The sequence below is a fragment of the Euleptes europaea genome, chromosome 8, assembly GCF_029931775.1.
Source record: "Euleptes europaea isolate rEulEur1 chromosome 8, rEulEur1.hap1, whole genome shotgun sequence".
Taxonomy (NCBI): Eukaryota; Metazoa; Chordata; class Lepidosauria; order Squamata; family Sphaerodactylidae; genus Euleptes; species Euleptes europaea.
Window position 1 is genome coordinate 513,084 of NC_079319.1, and position 24,665 is coordinate 537,748.

General features: G+C 59.1%; 1 protein-coding gene across 1 annotated transcript in view; it reads right to left on the reverse strand.

The window, feature by feature from the left end:
* PLEC (plectin) overlaps positions 1-24,665 on the reverse strand; it is a 149,902-nt gene that overhangs the window by 80,446 nt on the left and 44,791 nt on the right. Inside the window, exons 33-38 of the mRNA XM_056854575.1 lie at positions 20,357-23,737; positions 12,184-18,518; positions 11,509-11,769; positions 10,661-10,769; positions 7,606-7,824; positions 3,071-3,153 (exon numbers count right to left, since the gene is read on the reverse strand). Coding sequence (XP_056710553.1) covers positions 3,071-3,153; positions 7,606-7,824; positions 10,661-10,769; positions 11,509-11,769; positions 12,184-18,518; positions 20,357-23,737 — 10,388 coding nt within the window. The remainder of the gene's footprint in view (positions 1-3,070; positions 3,154-7,605; positions 7,825-10,660; positions 10,770-11,508; positions 11,770-12,183; positions 18,519-20,356; positions 23,738-24,665) is intronic.

Below are 24,665 nucleotides of genomic sequence, written 5' to 3' on the forward strand. Positions count from 1 at the left end.
TGGTCACTAGGTGTGGTGGGGAGGTAGTTGTGAATTTCCCGCATTGTGCAGGCGGTTGGACTTGATGACCCTGGTGGTCCGTTCCAACTCTATGATTCTATGCTTTCTGTCCATGTACAGGAGCCTGGCTGCAGACTAGTAGCTGGCAAAAAGGAAGAGGTTGGAGAAAGGAGCCTTCAAGCTCCCCGCACAGAACGCTCCAGCTCTTGGTGAAGCCGGTGTGTCTGGCCAAAGCCAGACAATGTCATACACCTAGGGGCGGAGCCTGAGGAGGGCGGGGTTTGGGGAGAGGAGGGACTTCAGTGCCATAGAGTCCAATTGCCAAAGTGGCCATTTTCCCCAGGTGAACTGATCTCTATCGGCTGGAGATCGCTCATAACAGCAGCAGATCTCCAGCTGGAGGTTGGCAACCCTACCTACGCCCCCACACCCTGCTTCCAGGTCACACCCAAAAGCGACAGAGACAGTTAAGGGCCTAGAAAGCCACCAGGCCTCTTTGGGGGCAGCAAGATCCAAAAGAGGCCTGGGTGGGAGGAGGGACTCCTCCCCAAGGTGGGAGGATAAATTCTCTGGACACGAGGAAGAGGCTTTCTTGCTCCTACACTGGGCTTTTGAGTTGGGAGCCCGAGCCAGGGTGGGCTCAGCTTATACCGAGGGGCTCTTTGTCCTGTCCACACAACAAGGGGTAACAAGAGAAGATCCTAGCGTGAGAACTAAGGTAAGGACGTACTTCAAACTTTTGCAACGTCAAGTAACTCTGTCCTGACCTCGTTAAACATCAGTTAGGCGGTTCAGAGTGAAGGGAAGGGGGGGTTGGGGGGCATTTTCACCTTTTCTTAATTTCCTTGCTAAGACCGAAAGTTTGAACAGTAAATGTGTATTCTTTGATTGATTTATTAAACGTCCCTGTATTTTGAATGCTCTAAGTCTGATCTCTGGAAAAACACCACATCTCGTCTATCTTGCTACCTGAAGCAGGTGAATATCAGTTTGTTTTTGGCACCCCCAGGGAGGGTGGGAAAGGGGCGGCAGCACCAGGTGGTGGCTTGGGATGGCTGTGGGGGTTTCTGACCTTCCCCAGAGGGGGTGGGAGCTGAAAAGCCTACTGGATCACACAGGTGCTGCCCAGAACCCAAGCAAGGAGTAGGGATGCCAGCTGCCTCCAGGTGGGCCCTCGGGATCCCCCGGGAATTACAGCTCATCTCCAGACGACAGAGATCAGCTCCCCTGGAGAAAACGGCTGCTTTGGAGGGTGGACTCTGGGGCATTTGTACCCCTGAGGTCCCTGTCCTCCCCAGGCTCCACCCCCAAATCTCCAGGAGTTCCCCAACCTGGATCTGGCAACCCTACCCCACCTCCAATCTGCCAGCGGTGATTGTGAGAACCCAGCTCATGGGGTCAGCGACACCAACGGCAGGCTGGAGGCAAGAGGCCTGGGGCGCTGAAATTGAGAGCCAAGGAGGAGGGAGGCCGTGGCAGAAGGAGTGGCGCACCACCACAGGCCAGCTTTACCACTTGGGTCAACCGGCTGAATTGCTTGAGAGGCTGGAAACCAGTGAGCCATGGCTGGCTGCCATGGAGGGATGCCAGGAACAGGCTGGCATTGGTTTAATCTGATGTACAGGGGGGCTTCCACTTCACGGCATGCATGCCAGGAGGGCACCAGTGCTGCCCTCCCCAGACGCCGAGGCCAGGCTGCAGCAGGAGCTGTCTTGGTGCCAGCCTTGGTTTTGCAAGACCCGCTTCCTTCCACAGATGCCCACGCCGCGTCAGCACTGACTCTCTGAGCCCTGGCTGGAGGCAAGGGGGGCTGCTGAGCAAACTCCTGGACCCTGGCCCTGTGGCTTGGCCTTCGTGGCAGAGAGTGGTCTGCCAGAGAGGGGCCCTTCCTGGGCAGCGTCTGGCCATGAGCAGAGAAGAGCTCCTGGCACCAGAGGGCCTCACTATGCCACGAAGCACTCCCTGCCTCTGCCATGGAACACGTGCTGTGGAAAAGGAAGACAGAGCTTGGGTCCGAGCCATGCGGGCGGAGGCTGATGCCCCCCTCCGTCCTCCCCACCTTGGGCTGCCACCTGCAGGTGGGGCATGGAGATCTCACAGGATTACAACTGATCTCCAGTTCCCCGGGGAGAAAATGGCTCCTGTGGAGGGTGGAATCTTCCGGGTCCCATCCCTGCCAAGCTCCAGCCCCAAACTCCACCCTCCCCAGACCCCATTGCAACAATGACCAGGAATTTCCCAACCTGGAGTTGGCAACCTTATACCCACCTGTTTGCCGAGGTTAATTTGGGCGCACGCAGATTAAAAATACCTCACTGCTCATTCTTGAGAGGTTAAGAGTGGTGGTTTGGAGCGATGGGCTCTGATCTGGAGAACCGGGTTTGATTCCCCACTCCTCCACATGAGCGGCGGAGGCTAATCTAGTGAACTGGGTTGGTTTCCCCACTTGGGCTAGTCACAGCTCTCTTAGAACTCTCTCAGCCCCACATGTCTTCTGGGGGCAGGATGGCCAACCCTTGGGATGACCACAGGCTGGACACCACCAGCAACTTCAGCTTCTGTGGCAGTGCATCCCCCCTCCATATGCAGGTGTGTACACACAGAGCCCTGGGCACTCTGTGGGGGGGGGGGCTTGCCTGCCCTTCTGAAGGTTCCTCCCAGCTGCAGTGCCAGCGTTTAAGCAGGATTTGCCAACAGTGAACTGGCACAGAATGGTGGCTACTGCCGGTGGCCCTCTCCTGAAGCGTGCAAGGCTACGGACAGTGGGCAAAGCGAAGCCGGTCTTAGCCTGGGTGGGAGTCCTTAGAGGGGGAGGGGGTAGAAGGGAAATGTACTTGGGGAGATGCCCCAGTGCCCCTGTGAGCCTCCCGGAGCAGAAGAAGTTGGAGGCCTGGCAGAAGAGAGGCCTGGAGTGCATCTGCTCCAAGGCCCCCTGGGGAACAGGGGGAGCTGCTGCTGTGTGGACCCCCCCTCCACCTTGGCCAGGGGAAGGGATCGGGGGAAGGGGCGGCAGCACCCCTGCCTGCCTGCCAGCCTCGTTCCTGGGAGCTGCCAGAGGAGCCCTTCGTACCTCTCAGGACCCTCTTCAGAGTTTGGCGATGAGGCAGCCGAGCTGCATCCCGAGAAGACAGTGGCGTCCGTGGAGAGGAACTTCTGTGGGGAGGAAAAACACCACAGGGAGATGGAGCCCTCTCCGGTGAACAAACCTGGAGCCAGCAAAGGGCAGGACAGAGCAAGTGGTCGGGGCATGCCGAAGCACTCCTCTTGCCTCCTGCCAAAGCAGCATCCCCTGAGCAACAGCTGGAGCAGCAAATCCTGCAGCTGCAGGACCCCCCCCCCCCAGTAAGAGCAACGTCTTTATTCCAAATGATGCCCTGGTCAACCAGCCATCCAACATAGCCCTGTCTGCAAAAATGCCAGTGGCATGGGGTAGTTGGGATCTGGGAGACCCCGGTTCAAATCCCCACCCTGCCACGCAGCTCACCAGAGCCACCCTCTCTCACCTGCAGCCTAATTGGTCTTACCGGGTTGTTGTGGGGATAAAACGGAGCAAAGGAGAATGCCGCACTCGGCCCTGAGCTCCATGGGGGATGAGGGGAGGGGGGCTAAACAATTACTCAGCTTTTATGGATTCCGTTCAGGTCCCATGACTACTTCTCAAGCATGGGAAAGGACGGCAAAGACTCTTCGTTCTGAACTCATTTATCAATATTCTGCTCTTTGGTGGATGGGAGGTTTGCAGATAAAACATATTTAACAACAGCTTCATTGTGACCACTGGTGTGCCTTGCAGGGTTGTTGTTTTTTAAGACAGGAGTTCACAGTGCAATGGTTAGGCTTGAGCTGAAGTGGTTCGCCAGAGCCTCTCTCAGAATTATCACAGCCATTGGTGTTGAAAGGCCGGCTGCCCACCCGCCAAGGGACTTTCCCACCTGCTCCCCCCTTGTGGGCTCCTCTGCCGCTGGCTGCCGGACCTCTTGTTCAGTAATTCATGCGCTGGGAGGTGCTGCTGTACTGGGTAGGGTGAGGGGGTGGTTTTGACATTCTAAGGCATGGCACGTTCAAAATCTAAATGGAATTTTTTAACCAAATATCAACTACGTGCAAAGATCAATTTCTGGCAGCTGCCTCCGTCACTCTGCAGCAGGGGGGCTGCAGCCTCCTGGCCATCAAGGCCCCTCCAGCCAACTGTCTGGGGGGGGGGCAGAACTTGGTCTCAGCATGTGGGTGAACTTGCCAGCATGGGAGACAGGCTGGGTCAAGGCCCAGTGGAGGAGACACGTGGCTAATTGGATGCGCCCGTGTTCTGCCTACAGCCTGGCTTTCCACGCTCATGCTTTGATGCTCCAGAAGCGAGCACATCAACCCATGATGCTAAGGTTATGTTCAACAGACAGGACTGGCACCTTAGTTACCTGTGTGGGTTTTTGCATGTGTTGGTATGTATTTAATCTTGCTTGCTAACCATGTCCTATCTGATAAGCATTCTGTTCTCCTTCAATCCTTCCCAAAAGCGTGCAAGCAGAGTTTATACTCAGTCTAGGCTATGGCTGGAAGGTACATGGCAGGGGTTGGGGCCGTGGGGCTCAGTGGCAGAGCCTTAGCTTGGCATGCAGAGGGTCCTGGGTTCGATCCCTGGCGGCATTCCCAGTCAAAAAGAGGAGGCATGCTGTGAAAAAACTCCTGCCACTCAGAGTGGAGAACCCTGAGCTCAGTGGGCCAAAGGTCTGGTGCACGTGACTCAGCCACCTTCCTGACACAAAGCTGGTCCCGTCAGGTCAGGGCCTGGATTTCCAGAACCTTTTGGAGAGCCTGCCATGAATCAGGAAGGGCCAGAGCGTGCCACCCTTAGCCTACAGGTGCAGAGGGAGAAGGCAAGTTGAGGCCCAGAGTGAATCTGCCAAAGGGCCCCCTCGGAGGAGGCGAGCGACTGAGTGGGTCCCTCTGCGGCACAGAAGTGTGATGACAAACTATTCTGCTGCAGTGCTTCACAATACCATCAACTGGCAACATCTGGCACAGGTACTGCTGCTGCCCTCCACGGAGGCAGCCATGAAACGTCTTCAGGAACAGCCATCCCTGGACTGGAACAGCCCTCCCCTCCCGCCAGCTGGTGGCAAATGGCTCCCTTTGCAGAAGGCACCTCAAGCGCATGAAACACAGCAGTGTGGCAACCCATTCCAGTAGAGTTCCTGGTCTGGTTTTGGAACGGAAATTCCTGCAGTTGCCCTGACAGACCAAACAGGCCGGTGTGTTCCTGCGTGCATGTGTGAGAGGGAGAGAGGGAGGGAGGGACACCCTGGATTTCCCTGGGGGGGAACCCTCAGCCATTCTCAGAGTCACTGACCCGGCTATCCCTCTGACCTGGGCCTGCTTGTGGCAATCCCCCTCTGACTGGTGCTGGGAACCAGCTGCGGTGCCCCCTGGCGCTTTTGCACTGTGGGGGTGTCAGACCTTTGCTCCATCTTGCAAGCTTTCAAACATCTGTATGAAACTGCCAGTCGGCAGCATCTAGGCGCTTTGCTTGTGATGGCAGCCGCGTGCAGAGGTGACACACAGCCCTTGCGTGTCTGACCAAGGAACTTCGGCTCTTGAAAGCCGATGCCCTGAAAATCTTGTTGGTCACTGAGGTGTTACTGGACTTGAATCTCGCTCTTCTACCGTCGGCCAACACGGCCATCCTCTGAATCAGCTCCTGTTGCCCTCCCAGCTGGGCGATGTGGGACAGCAGGGCAGGTTCTGGTCTGGGACCTGGAGGTAGTGATGCAGCGGAGGAGGTCCAGTATAGACAAGAGTGAGATGCCCCTGCTTGGCAACATGGCCAAACAGCCAGCTTTTCTTCAGGGGCAGGGCCTCGCCTTGCCACCCCTCCCTTGACAACTCTGGGTTGGGAAATTCCTTGAGATCTTGGGGTGGAGCCTGAGGAGGGTGGGGTTTGGGGAGGCAGCTCAGTAGGGAGATGATGCCACAGAGTCCATCCTCCAAAGCAGCTGTTTTCTCCAGGTAGACCAACACAGCTACCTCCTGAAACTCCTCGGGAGGTGGTGAGCTCTCCTCCCCTGGAGGTTTTTAAGCAGAGGCTAGATGGCCATCTGTCAGCAATGCTGATTCTATAGCCTTGGGCAGTTCATGGGAGGGAGGGCATCTTGGCCATCTTCTGGGCATGGAGTAGGGGGTCACTGGGTGTGTGCGTGGGGGGGGGGAGGTAGTTTTGAATTTCCTGCATTGTGCAGGGGGTTGGACTAGATGACACTGGTGGTCCCTTTCAACTCTATGAATCTGTTTCTCCAGGGTAACTGATCACTGTATTCTGAAAATGCGCTGTAATTCTAGGCGATCTCCAGGCCTCTCTCTTACTTCCACAGCAGGTTTTTCACACTGGTGACCTCCTGCTTTTTGTCCACAAACGATCAGGCAGGTCTCATTTGAGGGGTGTTCAGCCCGCTGTGGTGGGCCTGTCAACTCTGGCCTTTCCTAAACAGATGGGGGGGGGGTGGACTACTGTAATGTGCTCAACGTGGGCTGCCTTTGAAGACCGTTCAGAAGCTTCAGCTGGTTCAGAACGTGTCAGCAGGATGACCGGTTGCCTAAGCTATAGGAAATGTATCTTGCCGGTTTGAAAGGCCCTGCGCTGGCTTTCTGGCGTAATTCAAACTGCTGTGTGTGACCTTCAAACCCCCAAATAACTTGGGGGGGGGGTCTAGGAGCTACACGACCACTTACTCTCATAGGAATATGCCCAGCCTGGGAGATCTTCTGCAGAGCTCTGCCCTGTGTGTGTGTCCGTGTGTGCGTCCCTTCAAAAGTGAGGTGGAGGATTATCCAAGACAGGGGCGCTTCCTGCAGCTGGCATTGCTGAACACCCCTGGTCTGGCCCATTTTGTGGTTCTCCCCTCAGCTGAACCTGAGGTTCAGGCAGGGGGGCGGGGGGGAGAGATGGCCCTCGGCTTCCCCATGCAAGGGTTGCTGGCCTTCTCATGTTCCGGGGGGGGGGGGGGTCCAGGGTGGGGCCCCTTCCCTCAGCCACAGCAGCTTCTCCCCGCTTTTACGAAGTGCCTGTGCAGACCTGAGGCTCACCAGAGTCTCTGCCGGGGAGAATTAGGTGGTCCCCCGAGGTGCTTCTTTTCCCTCCTCCGTTGCTGGTTTCCCACCAGGGCAGCAGCCTCCGAGAGGGATGCCGGCCCCAGCCGCCCGCTCCGTGGCCGGCCGCTACAATGCAAGCCGCCTGTCTCTGAGGAGACCCTGAAGGGGGTGGGTGTACAAGATGGCTGCGAGGGAGGAGGCCTCCAGGCAGGAGAGGAAAGGTGGGCTTAGGCAGGCAGGAACCTTCGGGCGGCCGGGAGGAGAGTCTCATTTCTGGGCATGAAGGAAGGCCGTTGGGACTCCATTGAAGGGGGAATCAACTTTGTGATCCAGCAGCAAGTCCTGGTGCGGCGCCCATGGGAACAGCCTGGGGCATCCTCATCATGACGGAAGCTCTAAGCATGCACAGAGTGCCTATCCTTCAGCAGGACGGCTGCCCATCCAGATCCCTCTTCCTCCGCAGTCTCTAGCCGTGGACGTCAAGCGCCGGCCCGTGTTTTCCTACACGAGAGGGCGACTGACCTGGCCGGCGTCAACAGAGAGCTGCCAGCTCAGAACTGCACAGAGCCCCTCAGCAGGATTTGAACCTGGATCTCCCTGCACCATCTCCATTGCCTCACACGACATTCCAACATGGGCGGAACAACCACAAGCAGCTGAGACTTGGGGCTCGGGTGAGCCTCTGCCCTCTTCTTCAGAAACGAAGCCCTCGGCAGCCATGGAGGCCGGGGGGGGAGGGGGCTGCGGAGAAGGGCCAAGAGCAGGAGGGAACCGAACGGCCAAGGAGGAGAAACGCTGCCTCGGCTGGACCTCCGTGGCCCAAAGTGCCCGAGTGGCCCCCCATGGGGGGCGGGGGGAACCTGCCCATGGGGGGCCAAGCAGGACCCTCAGGCCGAAGGAGGAGCTGCCCAGAGGCAGGAAGCTGCTCTCTAAGCCCCGGCACTCTGGGGGGAGCCGGCGGGAAAAGAGGCACCTGCTCACCACCTTAAACTTCCTCTGCGCCCAACGCAAGGCGGCCAGCCAGCCAAGGTGCTCTTGGGGCCCCCTCTGCCACCCCCCTCCCCAGCCCTGGCACTGCACCAGGCCCACGGTCTCTTTGGGTCACGCACAGCCAAACTTCTTCCACGACGTGACGTTTCCCCAAGAGCTCGGGGATGTACAGAAGACTGGCCCCTGCGCCACACCTCACAACAACCCTGCAGAATAGGCCAGGCTGAGAGTGTCTGCCTCAAGGTCACCGAGTGAGCGTCATGCCTAAGAGAGGCTTGAACCTGGGTCTTTTTTTGTCAAACTCTTTCCCTGCTCTACCCACTGCACGCTACCTTTTCACTCACTGCCATAAACACTTCTGAAGAAATGCCTGATACCCTCCAGCTGGAGTCCCAGGCCTTCAGCCTTGGGGGGGGGAGAGGGGGGGCTCGGGAACATGCGCACCAACTGCTCCTGCTGATTCCACCCGTTTCTGGGCCGCCAGCCCTTCCTGCCAGCCTGCGTGCCCCCATCGCAGCGCCAGCTTTAGTACATGCCATAGGCCGGGGCCTCTTCTGGAACGCAGTAGGCAAGGCTGGGCAGAGCTCTGCTGTCACTGTGGGACGTGCCCTGAACATGCCCCTGGGAGCCAGCCATGAATGCTGGAACCCCCCCCCCACCAGAAAAACGGCAGGGCACAGCCAAACCCTGCCTTTGATATGCACTGGGACAGAGACCAAGGTGGACAGAGGGGCTGGAGGCAGGCAGAGGGGCTCTTCAACAGCAATCAGCAGCGGCAAAGATGCAGAGGGCTCCCCCACCCCACCACCAGTCCCACCTCCAAAAGACACTGTTCTTGGGTCTCCCAGTTAAGCACAGCTGCACCCCTTCCCTCATCCATTTGGAAGTTGCTGGTTGCAGAGCCTGCAGAGTTTCCCCCGCAGAAACCAGAGGTGCCTGGCAGCGGTTCCTGGGTAGACTCTGGTGTAGAATGCTGGCACCCGGCTCTCCAGGGATCGGTTGCCTGCAAGCAGACGAACGTGGACAGCGGCATCCCTGCCACCGCTTGCCTGGCAAGCGCTGCCACGCAAAGGCCTTATTCCAGCAGCGGCATCCTTCCCACTGCCCGCCGTGGCCCATGCGCACAGGGAGCGGCTTTGCTGCGGCCAACGGAGTACAAAGATCAGAATTCCCCCCTCCCCCCGGCCACTGCAGGGGGCCTTCGCACCAGAAGTTGCGGCCGAACCTCTTGCGGTAATTAGGCACAGGAGCCGACGGGGGTCCAATCTGTCTGCATCCGTTGCTCACAAAGAGTACTACCAAATCCAAAGCCTCTTTCTGCGCCTGCTAGTGCAAAGGCGGGCCGTGCCGTGCCACGCAAACAAGATGCTGCCCTCATACAGTCTGACGTTGCTGGATCAGCCAGGGCAAGTTGTCTCGAAGGCCGCCCCCCACCCCCTGCCCCGTTTCGAACAAACCACACCAAGCCATTTCATAGACTCTTCTTTACTGCCCTCCTTGTGGAGAGGCTGTGGTTGCATACTGCCTGTTTTTACAAACACTTCGTGTTATTTACATGTCTTGGTTTAGTGTTTTGCCTCCCAAAAAACAGAGACGGGCCTGGACAGCTCAGTCCGAAAGTGACTCCAGCACTCCCCCCTCCCCCCGCTGCTCCTGCGAGCCCCAGAATCACATCGAATATGGAGACCGGCTTGGCCAAGCAAGGACATTGTGCAAAAACAAAATCTGGAGAATGAGAATAATAATAATATAAACAATGGCGAGAAGAAATGGGATGTCTCGATTCACATGCAGCAAATTAAGATTGGACTTGGAGGAGGAACGACTTGATGTGCCTGAGAGGAATACTGGGGGGGGGGGAGAGGGAGGGGGAGAGCGAGATGGGGAGGGCGCATCAGAAGACCTAGTGGAACCCCACTCCCAACGGTCCCCTTTAAACCCCAACCCACTGCCAAGCTCTAGCGCCCCCCCTTCACACCCCTTATTGCTTCTAGAGGAGAGAGTCAAGCACCTTCCACAGCCCACAGAATTGGCACCCCGAAGGAGGAAGAGGACCGTATGGGCCGAACCCTACCCATGGGGAGGGCAGGAGGGGAGTGGGCTGCATGCGGCTGGGGAGCTTTGGAGGGCACGCCGGCAGCACAACCTGGCCTCTGGCCCTTGCAGCAGCAACATCGGAAGCCCCCTCCCCCCCCAAGGCTAGTGCTGCAAATGTCTGTCCCTGCAGAGCGGTCCTCCTGCGCTAGAGAGCCTGTCCCGGACGGGCTGCTGGAGCTCGGCCTCCCAGGCCCAGCCCCCGGACCAAGGGAAGGGGCAGGCAGGGCCTGCCTGGATCCACCATGCTGTGCCACCTCCCCCAGCAGGGGTACGAGATCCACGGCCACTGGGAGGAACGTTCAAAGGGACATCCAGCAACACTAAAATAAAAATGAAGAAAAAGAACAGGATGGGATGAGGCAGAAGAATTCACATGTGAAATGAAGGCATCGACTTAAGCCGGTGAAGCCACAGACAGCCTCTGCCCCGCTGCTTCCTCTGCCTGCCGGCCTGCAGCCCCCCGCCCCCCAACCCACACCTAGTCTAGCACCATTCTCATCTTATAACCAGCGGGGAGGGCCAAGCTGCTCCCCATGCCCAGAGTGTCATGATCCTGCACCACCTCCGTCACCAGAAGCGCATGCAAGCAGCCGACAGCCCTGGCAGAAAGGGGGAGAAAAAACCCAGGGATTACCTTTGTGGGTGACCACAGTGGAGAAGCAGCTGTCTCTGGGCCTCCTCTCGAACTCATCCAGGACTGGCTAATTTCAGAAAACCAGGTCAGGAGTTCTCCCAATGACAAGGGGGTGTCTTTGAAGGGACTAGAAGAAGATGTCTGAGAGAAAGAGTGCACGTTATTGCCAGGGAAAACAAGTGAGAAAATTGAAGCAGAAAGGAAACTGTGGTTTCTAAGAGATCTGACAGTAAAGGAAATGGGATCTGTGAGAACCATCCCCAACCCACAGAGAAGGGGTGGCCCAAACCTCCTCTACTGGTGGCAGGTGGTGGGCCCTGTGGAGCAGAAGAACTCTTTGCTGTGGCATTGTGGGACAGACTGACCTGCTTCCGACAGATGCCTGCTAAGGCTTCCATCTTAACAGCCTGTAATGCCAACCACGGGCAGGGCACTTCCCAGATACACAGAAAGGGAGGCAGAAAGACAGACAGAAAGACATGCAACTAACAGCAGCCCACGGCAGCGCAAGACTCCCCAGCAGAACGAGCCAGTAAAGCCAAGCACAATGGAGAGGACCAGGATGAAGATGCAGGCGAGCTGGAGAAGTCGGCAGAGCCAGAAGCAAAGGAAGCCAGCCCTCCTAGAGGGAGGAGGCAGGGCACGAGGCAGGGCAGGGCAGGCAGGCAGGCCCATCCACCAGGCCAGCACTAGCGGGCACTTACAGTCCGAGTGCCAAGTCCACATGGTTGAGGGGAGGCCAGCCGATGGGACAGCTTTGGGGGCAGAGAGTGCTTCCCGAGGTCATCCCTGTTGAGGCCGGCGTGGCAGAGGGCCCAGGCAGCAACTTCTTCAGGAGCTTTGTAGAGCTGAAGGGGCCGTGGGAATGTCTCTGGGAGGCTAGGCTGGTCTGAGGCTCTTCCTTCCTGCCTGCGGATGCCGCCGACCGCACGGCACAAGGCATGGCACAAGGGTCCTCTCCTCCTCTGGGGTGGGGGCGAGGGGGTGGTGGAACTGGCAGAGTTCGTGGGGGGGAAAGTTCTTCTCCTGGCTGGTCAGGGTACAAAAGGACCCAAAGGCTTCCGGTTGGCACACGGCTGGTGATGCTGCTCAGCAGATGGTACAAACAGAAACCAGGTGCAGCTGAGGGCTGAACGGAGGGGGTGCGATCCGGCTCTCTCTCCTCTCACAATATACAAATACTGTCAGATCAATCATATATATTAATATATTTTATCTAGTCTTTTTGGTTAAACTTTAGGCACTGCTTTGGAAGAAAAGGTGTTTTAAAAATTATAAAAACAAACAAACAATAATTATTGGGGTTAGCCAGCAGCTTTACCACATGCAGAGCAGAATAAATGTGATCTCAGGCTTCTGGGGGCCGGGCGGAGCTCTACGCCACGGACAGCTGCGGCGGCCCCTGCCGCTCAAGGCGCTTTGGCTGGCTTTCCTCCCCCCCGCCGCTCCCGTTCAGGCGGAAGGAGGGGCTGCTGAGTCCAGCTGCATCAGCACAGCTGCTGGGGCCAGATGGGTATCTGCGCCCATAACTGGATGCGGAGTAGGAGGAGGAAGAGAAGGACATGGAGAAGCCCGATCCCGTCGCATCAAAGCTCCCTCGCCTGGACCCCTGCCGAGAACCAGTTCGTGACCCCGAGCGAGAGCCAGAGGCGGAGCCGGAGCCGCTGACGTTGTAGGGGCTGTAGTAGCCCTTGCTGGACTGGGAGGAAGCTTCGAGCAAGCGCAGGCCGGTCCCTTCCTCCACCATGCTCCTGTCCATGGCCTCCTTGTAGGAGATCTTGAGCTTGGTTTTGGGACAGGTCAGGTACTTGGAGTAGGTGTTCACATCCCGCAGCTTCTGGGCGGTCCGGGCATCGATGGTGCCCTTCTGCAGCGCCTCATCAAGCGAGACCCGGCCGGTTGCGTCGGGCTCAATCAGCCCCCCTGTCAGGTACTGCACTTCCAGGAACCGCTGGCCGGCCTCGTAGTACAGCCAGCCTTTCTTCAGGGCCTGCGCGGCGGACATCTTGGACTTGGTTCTTGGGTCCTCAAAACCATTGAAAGCTTTCTGAGCCAGGTTGATCCTGTCCACCATGGTTTTGTCAACAAGGCCTTTGTTGACAGCATCGGCAACGGCGAACTTCTCCCCAGAGCTTGGGTCAATGATCCCCCCAGTGCAGGCCTGGGCCTCCAGCAGCCTCTGGCCGGTGATGTTGTCCACCAGGTTGCGGTGCATGGCCTCCGTGATGGACACTTTCTCCAGGGTGTCCGTGTCCAGGATGCCGGCCACAGGACCAGTCTCTTCCGCAGGATCGCTCCAAGACGTCAACTGACCTCTGACGTGGGCCGGGCTGATAGGATAGGAAGAAGAGGAGCCGACGGAAGATGACCGAGATCGGAATCCACTCATGTTGCCAGACAACATATCCGCAAACTCCGTAATGGACAAGGAGCCTGAGCGATACTGGTCCAGGGCAGACTGGTCGATCAGCCCCTTGGCGATGGCATCGTCGATATCGTACTGCCGCCCCGACCGCCGGTCGATGATCATTGACTTGACCACCCCATCCGAGGAGGAAATGGTGATCTCCTCCCATTCGCACTCCTGCTCAGACAGCTCCAAATAAGTCTGGTGGTCAATGAGGCCTTTGCGGTAGGCTTCGTACACAGACATTTCTTTCCCCGTCTCTGGATCCACAATCACCACCCTGCGTTTGCGGACAGAGGACTTGGAGGAAGTCTTCCTCTCCCGCTTCTTCTCCTTCAAGGGCAGAAGACAAAGCCCCGTCTCTGGGTCTGTGATGCACCTTTCCATCAGCTGCAGGTATGTCAGGTTCTCCTCTGTGTTAGGGTCAAAGAACCCTTTGGTGTCGTCACTGGGATCTAACAGGATCTCATTCATTTCCTCATCAAATAGACCTCTCTTGTACGCTACCTCTACAGGCAAGCGATGACTCTCCTCTGGATCAATAATGCCTCCTGTAGCAATCTGAGCTTCCAGCAGCCGGATCCCGTGATCTTTCAGGATCAGCCCCTTCTTCATGGCTTGGAACAGGGAGACCAGTTTGCCTGAGTAGGGGTCCTTGTAGCCGGTCACTGCTCGCTCTGCAGAAAGCAGCTTGTCCTTAAACTCTGGGCCCACAATCCCCATGCGCACCGACTCCTCCACCGTCAGTTTGAGGCCCTTGATGGGGTCAATGACGTATCCGGTGGCCGCCTGAGCTTCCAGCAGCTCAAAGGCTGTGCCGGGACGGATGATGCCCTTTTTCATTGCCTGGTACACGGACAGCCTCTCCTTCGTGGAGTCCACGTAGACCCCGGCGATGCAGCTGGTGCCCTCCAAGAACTTCTGCAGGTTTTTGGAGACCTCCTCCACAGAGGTGAGGCCATCCTGGAGGCGCTGAGCCGTCGCTTCATCCATGACCTTGGAGCGCACCAGCTCCTCCACGGTGATCTGCTTCCTCAGGCCTCGGAAAGTCAGCTTCCGGGTGTCGCCAAGCGGCAGCAGCAGGCAGCCGGTGTTCTCATCTTTCTTGCATCGTTTGAGGATCTGCGCGTAGCTGAGCTTCTCGTCCGTGGAAGGGTCCACGTAGCTGCGGACCTCGCTGGGCTCGGACAGTCTCTCGTAAGTCTCTCTGTTGAGGTAGCCGCGCTGGTAGGCAATTTCCAAGGGCAGGTGGAAGCCCAGGTGAGGGTCTACTACGCCTCCTGTGGCCAGCTGGGCATCCAGCAGTCGGAGGGCTTCTTCAGAAGGGATGAGATCTTTCTTCATGGCCTGGAAAAGAGAGATTTTCTGCTCGCTGTAAGGGTCACGGTAGCCAGTCACAGCTCTCTCGGCGGACAGAAGCCGGTCGTGCATTTCGGGGCCCACCACCCCTTTCCGGACAGCCTCGTCAACCGTTAACATCTCGTTTTTGATGGGGTCAACGATGAAGCCTGTGGCAGCCTGGGCTTCCAGCAAGGGTCGCGCCACCTCTGGACTGATCAGCCCTTTCTTCAGAGCCTGGTAGATGCCGAGCTTCTGCTTGCTGGATGGGATGTAGATGCCAGTGATGCAGCCGGTGCCATAGAGATACTTCCAGATGGTTTCTATCTCTAGAACCTCGCGGATGGTCTTGGAGCTTTGCTTCAGCTCATTGTATATCTCCAGGGAGATGATCCTGGCCTCATACAGGTCTTCAGCGGTGATGCGGCGCCGGACGTAATCGTAGGAGGTGAGGTCTTGCTGCCGGATGATCTCAGTTTTCTCTATGATTTCAATGATGATGATGATCATGCGCTCCTTGGTCACCTGGCCCGAGCGGAACTCCTCCATCAGCCGCTTGCGCTGCTCCTCAGGGAGGAGGTCGGAGTGCATGATGTCCCACAGGGTCATGGAGGAGCCGGCCATGTCTCCCACTGGAATGTCAATCTGTGTCTCCTCAAACACCTTCTTGGTCTCTGCCTCTGTGTACACTTGGGTGGTCTCCACTATTGCGGGCCTCTCAGGCTGTGTCAGGGGCAGGAGGTAGAGGCCGGTCTCGGGATCTTCAACGCACCTCTCCTTCAGTTGCAAGTAGGTCAGGTTCTCCTTAGTGTTGGGGTCAAAAAAGCCCTTGGTGTCATCCGTAGGGTCTGAGAGGGTTCGGTTCATGGCTTCGTCCAGGTAGCCCCGCCTGTAGGCCACCTCCACGGGCAGGCGGTGACTGTGCACAGGGTCGATGATGCCCCCTGTGGCCAGCTGGGCCTCCAGCAGGCGGGTGGCGTGCTCCCTCAGGACCAGTCCTTTCTTCAGGGCCTCAAAGAGAGAAATGGTGTTCCCCGAGTAAGGGTCTTTGTACCCCGTGACCGCCTTCTCTGCAGACAGCAGCTTCTCATGCAGCTCCGGCCCCACGAGGCCAGCCTTCACCGCCTCGTTCACATACATCTTCTGGTTCCTGATGGGGTCGACCAGGAACCCCGTGGCCGCCTGGGCCTCCAGGAGGATGGCGGCCGTGCTGGGCAAGAGCAGGTTCCTCCGCATGGCCTCGTAGATGCTCAGCTTCTCCTTGGTCCCTTCTACATAGACGCCGGCCACGGCCTCGCTCCCCTGCAGGAACCGCCGGACGGCCTCCGCCTCAGAGAGCTCCTTCACAGACTTGCGCCCGTCCTTCAGCTGCTCGTACTGGCCCTCGCTTAGGATCCTGGACTCCAGCAGCCGGCTCGCAGGTACCGGGGCCCGCAGGCCGCTGAACGTCAGCTTCTCTTGCTTCTTGGCCTCCGCCTCTTCAACAATGGTGATGATGATTTTGATGACCCGCTCGATGGTCACCTTGCCCGATTTGTACTGCCGGATCAGCTCCCTCCGTTGCTCTTCCGTGAAATATTCGGAGTGGATCAGCTCCCAGATGGTGACTGTCTTGCCCTTCAAGTTGCCGGCGGGCACTTCGATGGCCGTCTTGTCAAAGGACTCCTTGGCCTGACTGTCCGAGTAGACTTCTTCCTGCTGCATGCGGATGGCCTGCTCTGAGAGCGGGAGCAGGTGGAGCCCTGTCTGCTTGTCCACTGGGCACCTAGCCTGCAGCTGAGTGTAGGTGATGCGTTCCTGGCCGTTGGGGTCATAGTACAGCTTGGCCTCGTCGGCTGGCGCAGACAACGCCTTGTGCATCTCCTCGCTGAAGCAGCCCCGCCTGCAGGCAGCCTCCAGAGGGAGGCGGTGGCTGTGGACGGGGTCGATGATGCCACCGGTGGCCAGCTGGGCGTCCAGCAGGCGGATCCCCGTGTCCTTAGGGATGAGGCCTTTCTGCAGAGCCTGGAAGAGAGGGACCACCTGCCCCGTGTAGGGATCCTTGTAGCCGGTCACAGCTTTCTCTGCGGAGAGCAGCTTCTCGTGCAACTCGGGCCCAACCATGCCGGCCCGCACCGCCTCGTCCACTGGGAGCATCTCGTTCCTCACTGGGTCAAGGATGTACCCGGTGCCAGCCTGGGCCTCCAGAAGCATGAGGGCGACCTCTGGCTTGAGGAGGCTTTTCTTCAAGGCCTCACTGAGCAACAGCTTCTGGCCAGTGGATTCCACCAAGACCCCCGCGATGGCGCTGCTGCCCTTCAGATACCTCTTAATGGAATCAACGCCGGCAACGTCCTTCACGGACTTCTTCCCCTGTTGCAGCTGGTTGTAAAGATCTTGGTTGAGAATGTTGCTCTCCAGGAGCTCAGCGGCGGGAACAGGAGCTCGGAGGCCATCGAAGCAGAGCTGGCTCTTCTTCTCGCTCTCCTCCACCACTGTGATGATCACTTTGATGATCTTCTCCACAGTGATCTTCCCTGTCTTGTACTGGCGCAGCAGGTCCCGCCTTTGCTCCTCAGTGAAATACTCAGAGTTTATGATTTCCCAGATGGTTACAGTCTTGCCCTTAAACTTGCCAAAGGGTGCAGAGACGGTGGCTTTCTGGAAGACGTCTTTGGCCTCCTGGTCAGTGCAGGCCAGCTCCCCCGCGGCCGCTTTGCCCGTCAGGGGCAGGAGGAAGAGGCCCGTCTCTGGGTCAGTCACACACCTCTCCATCAGCTGCAGGTAGGTCAGATTCTCATGGGTGTTGGGGTCAAAGAAGCCCTTGGTGTCATCAGTTGGGTCAGACAGGATCTGCTGCATCGCCTCGTCGAAGTAGCCTCGCTTGTACGCCGCTTGAACGGGCAGCCGGTGACTGTTGATGGGGTCTATGATGCCCCCGGTAGCAATCTGGGCCTCCAGGAGTCGAATGCCGTGATCCTTCACAATGAGGTCCTTCGTCATGGCCTGGAAGAGGGAGATCTTGTCCCCGGTGTAGGGGTCTTTATAGCCAGTCACCGCCCTCTCAGCAGACAGCAGTTTGTTGTGCAGCTCTGGGCCAACCATGCCTTCCTTCACGGCCTCGTTGACAGACATTCTCCTGTTCCTCACAGGGTCTACGATGAAGCCAGAAGCTGCCTGGGCCTCCAGCAGGATGAGAGCCGTGCCCGGGCTCAGCAGCTGCCGCTTCCAGGCCTGATAGATGCTCATCTTCTCATTGGCCGGCTTGATCAGCAGGCCGGCGATGCTGCTCGTTCCTTGCAGGTACCTCCTGATGTCGTCCCTCTGCGACAGCTGCTCCGTGGTCACCGTGCCTTTGGCCAGCTTCTCCAGGTTCTCTCTGCTTAAGATGCCAGCCTCCGCCAGCTTCTGGGCAGGCACTTTCTGCCGGATGCCATCGAAGGCTAACTCTGGCTCGCCATTTTGAGCTATGCCGTCTACCACGTCTCTCCCGTTGGGCACGGCTTTCAGTGGAGGCGCTTGGAGGGAAGGAACCGCGGCCACCTGCAGCAGGTCGTCCGTCTGGATCATGATCTCTCGGGTCTGAGCCAGGGCCGCCCGGTGCTCCTCTTGCAGGCGCTCCAGTTTCTCCCTCAGCTTCTGGTTCTCCTCAGCGAGCCGCTTCTCCTGCTGCCGCCGCTGCTCCTCCAGGCGCTGCAGCTCCTCCTGCTTCAGGCGGACGTTCTCCTCCGCCTCTGCTTGCTTCTTCCTGGCCTCCTCCAGGTTGCCCCTCAGCCGCTGCTTCTCCTCCTCCATCTCCTTCTGCTGACGGTCCTGCTCCGCCTTCAGGCCCCGCGCTTTGTTCACTTCGTCCTGGAAGAGTTTCTCCAGCTTCGCCTTCTCCTCCTCGACGAATCTCTCCTTCTGCAGGAGCGTGTCCTTCTCCGAGAGGAACGACTGCTGGAGCATCTGTGTCTCCTGGCGCAGCTGCTCCTTCTGGGCCATCTGCATCTAGGGAGGAGAGCAGAAAAGAGCGCTAGTGAGGAGCTGATGGCAGAGGGAGGCTTCCGTGGGAGGGGGCTGGCAGGGGAGCCCACGGAGGAGAAGCCACAAGGCCAGCACTGCCTTGGACAGAAGGAGCCGGGAGGCAGCGACTCTGTGCTCCACGTAGGTCAAACCAGAGGATGGGGGGGGGGCAGAGGGGGCAGTGCAAAGCAACCACATTCCCTTCTCAAAGAGCAGAACCCGACTACTGAAATCAGGAATCGCTTTTACTGATGACTGGGCCATCATCGGCTTGCAAAAGGGGAAAAGATGGATATGTGGAAGAAAGAGGATCTGCACAGGAAGGCTGGAGCCTCCCCTTGCTGGCTTTCCCAGGACAGTGACATGAATCCTTCCCTGGTGCTTCCCTCACTCAGCTTGAGGGTGCTTTTAGGGTTCAGGGCCCTGAACAGGCCTCCTTTTCATAAGTTTCTGGGACAGCGGCTGTCACCTAAGTCTAACAAAATACTTCCATGAGATAATTACAACCGAGAGTCCTGTTGCCTAACAGGTTCATTTATGTTATTGTAGGCAAGTGCTTTCCTCACATGCTACTTCATTCATCAGTTTATTCAGGAATGGGGTTTTTTTGCCCTCAACACGCCACCAGCCATGTCCAGTTAAGGAGCTACAGCATGGGTGCTTTGTGGGGGCGGAGGAAATCATCTCTCTCTTCACACGGTCCACGACTTGGTCCATGTCTACCTTCCTCGCCCCCAACCCCTCCCCTCCCCCATTCCAAGTTGCGGAGCCCCAACTGGCACAAGGGTGCCGTCTAGACGAAGGGCTGCAGGCATCTCGCAGCTGCAACTGTGCTCTGAATGGCCTGGCGGGAGACCCAAGCTTTGGGCAGGGGGCTTGACGCAACTTAGGCCTAGCCAGAGAGAGGGCCCATCCCTAGAATCATAGAGTTGGAAGGGACCACCAGGGTCATCTAGTCCAACCCCCTGCACAATGCAGGAAATTCCCAACTACCTCCCCTGCAAACGCCCCCAGTGACCCCTAATCCATGCCCAGAAGATGGCCAAGGTGCCCTCCCTCTCATGAACTGCCTAAGGTCATAGAATCAGCATTGCTGACAGATGGCCATCCAACCTAAAAACCTCCAGGGAAGGAGAGCTCACCACCTCCCGAGGAAGCCTGTTCCACTGAGGAACCGCTCTGTTAGAAAATTCTTCCTAATGTCTAGACAGAAACTCTTTTGATTTAATTTCAACCCTGCCAGAGTTTGCAAGGCAATCAGCTTTCCTCAGGCCCCAACTCAGCCCTCCCCAAAGGCCCTTCAACTCACTGGCCTTCTTCTTGCCATCCCGCCATTTGCTGACAGGGTTACCAGCTCGGGAGATAATACCAGCCCCAGGATCAGGGCCAGCCTGGCCCCTGAGTGGCGGCTGAGTGGGTGGTTTTGAATGGAACACTAGAAGGGGAGCTCCACTATTGAGCAGCAGCAAAACTGGGGCTCAACCTGGAGCAGTGAGTGCGAGAGACCCCAAATGTGTGCTTCAGATGCGAACACGGAGAACTGGACAACTCTTGGCAGCCTTTCCATCCACCCCACTAATATACCTGGGATTTCTTACTAGCTGCCCTGATGATGGGGGAACGTGGCACACGTTGACAGTACAGAGGACAGGGTCACCTGCAAGGGCCATTTGACCAGCCGCCCACACCTGCTCAGAAATCTAGGGAAGCTGCATGTGTACGTGTGGGCTTTCCTCCTCACTTGGCGTGACAAGGCAGAGCGAGCAGCTTTTCTAAAGAACGCCCCCCCGCCCGAGGTAAGTGACCACTTGGGGGACCGGTACCTCTTCTGCCTTCTGCTGCAGCAGGCCGGCCTCCCGCTTCAGCTTCTCCTTCTCCTTCTCCAGCTCCGCGATGGCTTGCCTCAGCTTCTCGGCATCCTGTCCGCTCTGGTGCCTCTGGATCTCCAGGGTCTGCACCAGCGTCATCTTCTCCTGGGTGGACAGCTCCGTCTGGTGCAGCTTCTGGCTGATCTCCTCCGCCTGCTTCTTGAACCGCCGGGCCTCTTCCTCCGCCTTGGCCTGGGCCCGGCTCATCTCGGACACTTGCAGCTTCAGGCGCTCTGCGTCGGCGCTCATTTCCAGCTGCCGCTTGCGCTCCGCCTCCAAGGTCCTCTGGAAGCCCTCTGTCTCCTCCGCCAACTGCTGCAGCATCTGGTCCTTGTCTTCCTGCAGCTTCTTGGCGTGTTCCTGGGCCAGGTCCTTCTGCTTCTGCAGCACTTCCGCCTCCGCCTTCAGCCGCGTGGCTTCCTGCACAGCCTGCATCTTCTCCTTGAGGATCTTCTCGGCCAGGGCCCGCTGCTGTGCGAGATCCTCCTCCGCAAGCTTCCTCATGCGAGCGGCCTCCTGCGCCTCCACACTCAGCCGAGCGGCCTCCTCCGCCACCTGCTTCATCTTCTCTGCCTCTTCCACCAGGAACTTCTGCATGTTGTCCTTGTCCTTCATGATGAGCACCTTGTTCTCCTCCTCGATGCGTGTTTTCAGCTTGATCAGCTCCTCCATGTGGATCTTCACCTTGAAGAGCTCCTCCTCGGCCTGGGCCTTCTGCTTCATGGCTTCAGTCACCTCGTCCTTCAGCCGCTGCAGCTCCTCTTCCAAGATGTTCTTCTGGTGGTCGGTTTCCTCCTGCTGCAGCTTGACCTTGGCCAGCTCCTGCTCCACCTGGGCCTTCTGCCGCAGAGTCTGCTCAGCAAACTTCTTATGCTTCTCCATGTCTGCATCAGCCAGTTGCTTCTGCCGGAGAGCAGCTTTCTCTGCTTGCGCCCTCTTGGCCGCCTCCCGCTCGGCCTCCTTCCGGAGCTTCTCGGCCTCCCCCTGCGCCTTGGCTTGGGCCTGCGCTTCCTCCTCCGCGTGCTGCTTCAGGCGCTCAGCCTCCTCTACCAGCTGCCGGGACAAAGTGGCCTCCTGCTCGGCCTTGACTCGGGCCTGCTCGGCTTCCTCGGCGGCCTTCCTGGCCCGGGCGGCTTCCTCCCTCAGCTTGTCCAGCAGGCTCTGCTCCTGCTGCCTTGTCTGCAGCATCTCCTGCTCCTTCTGCCGCACGGCCACCAGGTGGGCCTTCTCCTCGGCAGCAATCCTCTTCTGAGCAGCCTCCTGCGCCAGCTGGATCTGCCTCTCCGACTCGCGCTCGGCCAGCTCCTTCTGCTTCTTGGCTTCCTCCACCCTGGCCTTCAGGCGTTCCACCTCCTCCAGGGCTGCTTTACGCTGCCGGCCGGCCTCTCGCTCGGCAAGCAGGATCTTCTGGACCTTCTCTTCAGCCTCTCTGCGGCGGTTCTCCTCCTCCCCGGCCAGCTGTCGCAACTTCTCTGCCTCACGCTCAGCTTGCTCTTTGCTCTGCTGGACCATCTCCGCACTGTGCTTAATCTTGCCAAGCTCTTCCTCCAGGTCTGCCTTTCCCACAGAGGCCTTCTCAAACTGGATCTTGAGGATCCGGATTTCTTCCTCGATGATGCGCCGCTGCTTCAGCGTGTCGTCCACGAGGCCCTTCTGCCTCTCCAGCTCGCTGGCCGAGGACTGCTTCAGCTGGGCGATCTTCTCCTCGATGTCGCGCTTGTGCTGTGCCGCCTGCTCCTCCAGCTGCCGCCGCTGGTAGGCCTCATCCTCCGCCAAACGCCGTAGCCGCTCGTTCTCAGCCTCCTTTTCCTTCAAGGCGATTTCGGCCTCGGCCTTCAGCTGCGAGGCTTCGTTGATGGCCGCCAGCTTCTCCTTGAGGATCCGCTCGGCCTCTGCCCGCTGCCGGGCCGCTTCTTCCTCGGCCAGCTGCCGCTGCCGCTTGGCTTCCTCGGAGAGGGCCCGCAGCCGGGCCGCCTCTTCCGCCAGCTCCCGCAGCTTGCTGGCCTCGACCTCCAGGATCTGCTTGGACTTCTCGCTGGTGGAGCGGGACTCCTCCTCGGCCTTGGCCTTGCTCCGCAGCAGCAGCTCCATCTCGGCCCGCAGCTTGGCCAGCTCCTCCTCCAGCTCCTTTCGCTTCTGGATGGCTTCGCTCACCTCCGCCTTGAGGCGGAAGAGCTCCTCCTCGAGCAGGAGGCGCTGCTGCTCCCCGTTCTCCATCTCGGCCTTCAGGCGGATCAGCTCCTGCTCGGCCTGCAGCTTGTGCTGGGCGGTGCCCTCGGCCAGCCGCCGCTGCTTCTCCAGCTCTTCCTCGGCCAGCTCCTTCTGGCGCAGGGCGGACTCCTCGGCCTTGGCCCGCTTCCGGGCCTCCCGCTCGGCGTCCTCCTTCTGCTTCTCGGCCTCCTCCTGGGCCAGGGCCTTCTTGTGGGCCACCTCCTCCGCCTGCAGCCGCAGCCGCAGGGCCTCGTTGGCCTTCTGGCGCCACTTCTCCAGCTCCTTCTCCGCCTCGTCTCGGGCCTGCTCGGCTTCCAACTGCTGCCTGCGCAGGCGCTCGGCCTCCTCCTGCAGGTGGGTGACGGTGATGTGCTCCTGCTTGAGGGAGAGCTCCAGCTGGGCCGTCTTCTCGGCGAAGGAGAGGCGCCGGCTCTGCAGGTCCGCCTCGGAGCTTCTCAGGGCCACCTCCTGGGCCACCTGGATCTGCCGCTCTTTCTCCAGCTCGGCCTGCTTCATCCTGCGCTCCGCCTCCTCGGCCTGCAGGCGCAAGGCCTCCAGGTCCTCCAGTGCCGCCTGCTTCTCCCGTGCCGCCTGCTGCTGGGCCTGCACCTTGCGCTTCAGCTCCTCCTCGGCCTCCCTCTTCTTCTGGGCCTCCTCGGCGACCTGCTTGCGCAGGCGCTCGGCCTCCTCCTGGGCCAGCCTCTTCTGCCGCTCGGCCTCCTCCGCCCGGGCCCGCAGCGCCTGCAGCTCCTCCTCGGCACCCAGCTTCTGCTTCTCGGTGGTGGTGAGCTGCAGGCGGATGATGCGGATCTCCTCCTCCACTCTCTTGCGGCTCAGCTCGGCCTCCTCCATCAGCTGCAGCTGGGACTGGATCTGCAGGTCGGAGTTCAGCTTCATCTGCGACAGCTCCTGCTGGATGTTCTGCTTCTGCTGCGCGGCGTCCACGGCGACCAGCTGCCGCTTGCTGACCTCCTCCTGCATGCGCTGCTGCAGCTCCTGGGCCTCCTGCTCCGCCTGGGCCTTGGCTCGGGCGTGGGCCTCGGCCAGCTGCCTCTGCTTCTCCAGCTGAGCCTCCACCTCGGCCAGCCGCCGCTGCTCCTCCTTCTTCAGCTTCTCGGCTGCTTTCTGCGGGGACGGTGCAAAGAAAAGGGGAAAGAGAGAGAGATCACCAGAGGGGGCTTGGCAGGGGTGAGGGGGGCCGAGGGGTGGGGCAGCCCCCCCCCAGCGGCTTCATTCGGGGCTGAGGACAATGACGCAGCGCTCCTGCCCGGCGCTTAGTGCAACAGGTGAGGGAGCAGGGCGAGCAGCAGACCCGGGACAGATGGACACACACAGAAGACAAGCAGAGCCCAAGACAAATGACCCCCCTGGGGGAAATGCAGCTGGCAAGCCTCCGCTGGACTCAGAACATCAGGCCGTAAGAGATGGGTCCCACCGGGCAAGCCCAAGCAGCCCAAGACTGTGCAGAGAGGGCCCAGAGAGACCTCCCACTCCTGGGCTCAAAAAGCAGCCCCCTGAAGCCAGAAGCACCTCCAGGATACCTGACGACAGGAAGCTCAAGACAGCAGGCAGCACAAGAGAGAGGTGGCTGACTCACCTCTGCGAGAAACCGAGAGACACCCCCGGGGAGCAGGGGAGCGTGGACAGAGCACACCAGAGAGAAGCCATGAAGCCTGGCAGTCCAGGAAAACACCTGGGGGTGGGGGTTGAGACTCCTGGCCAGGTGATACAGACAGCAGGAAAGGGGGGGGGTGCGTGTTTGCGACAAGAGGAGTGTGGAGCTCAGCAACAAGCCCTCCTTTCCTCCCAGCTGGCTCCAGTCGTGGGGCCAGACTAGCCCCCTACCACACCTCCACATCCTTTGCTGCATGCAGTACTGAGTCCACCACCCCACTAAACACCACAAGGGCCCCCGACCTGAGACAAGAGTGCAAAGGGGGGGAGGGGGGGGAGAACACCACGATGAGACAAGCAGGAGGGTGGAGGGGGGGTGACGCGTGTAGCGGAGTACCTGGTGCAGCAACGCCCGGGGGGGTCCTCCTGGTGGCGCCAC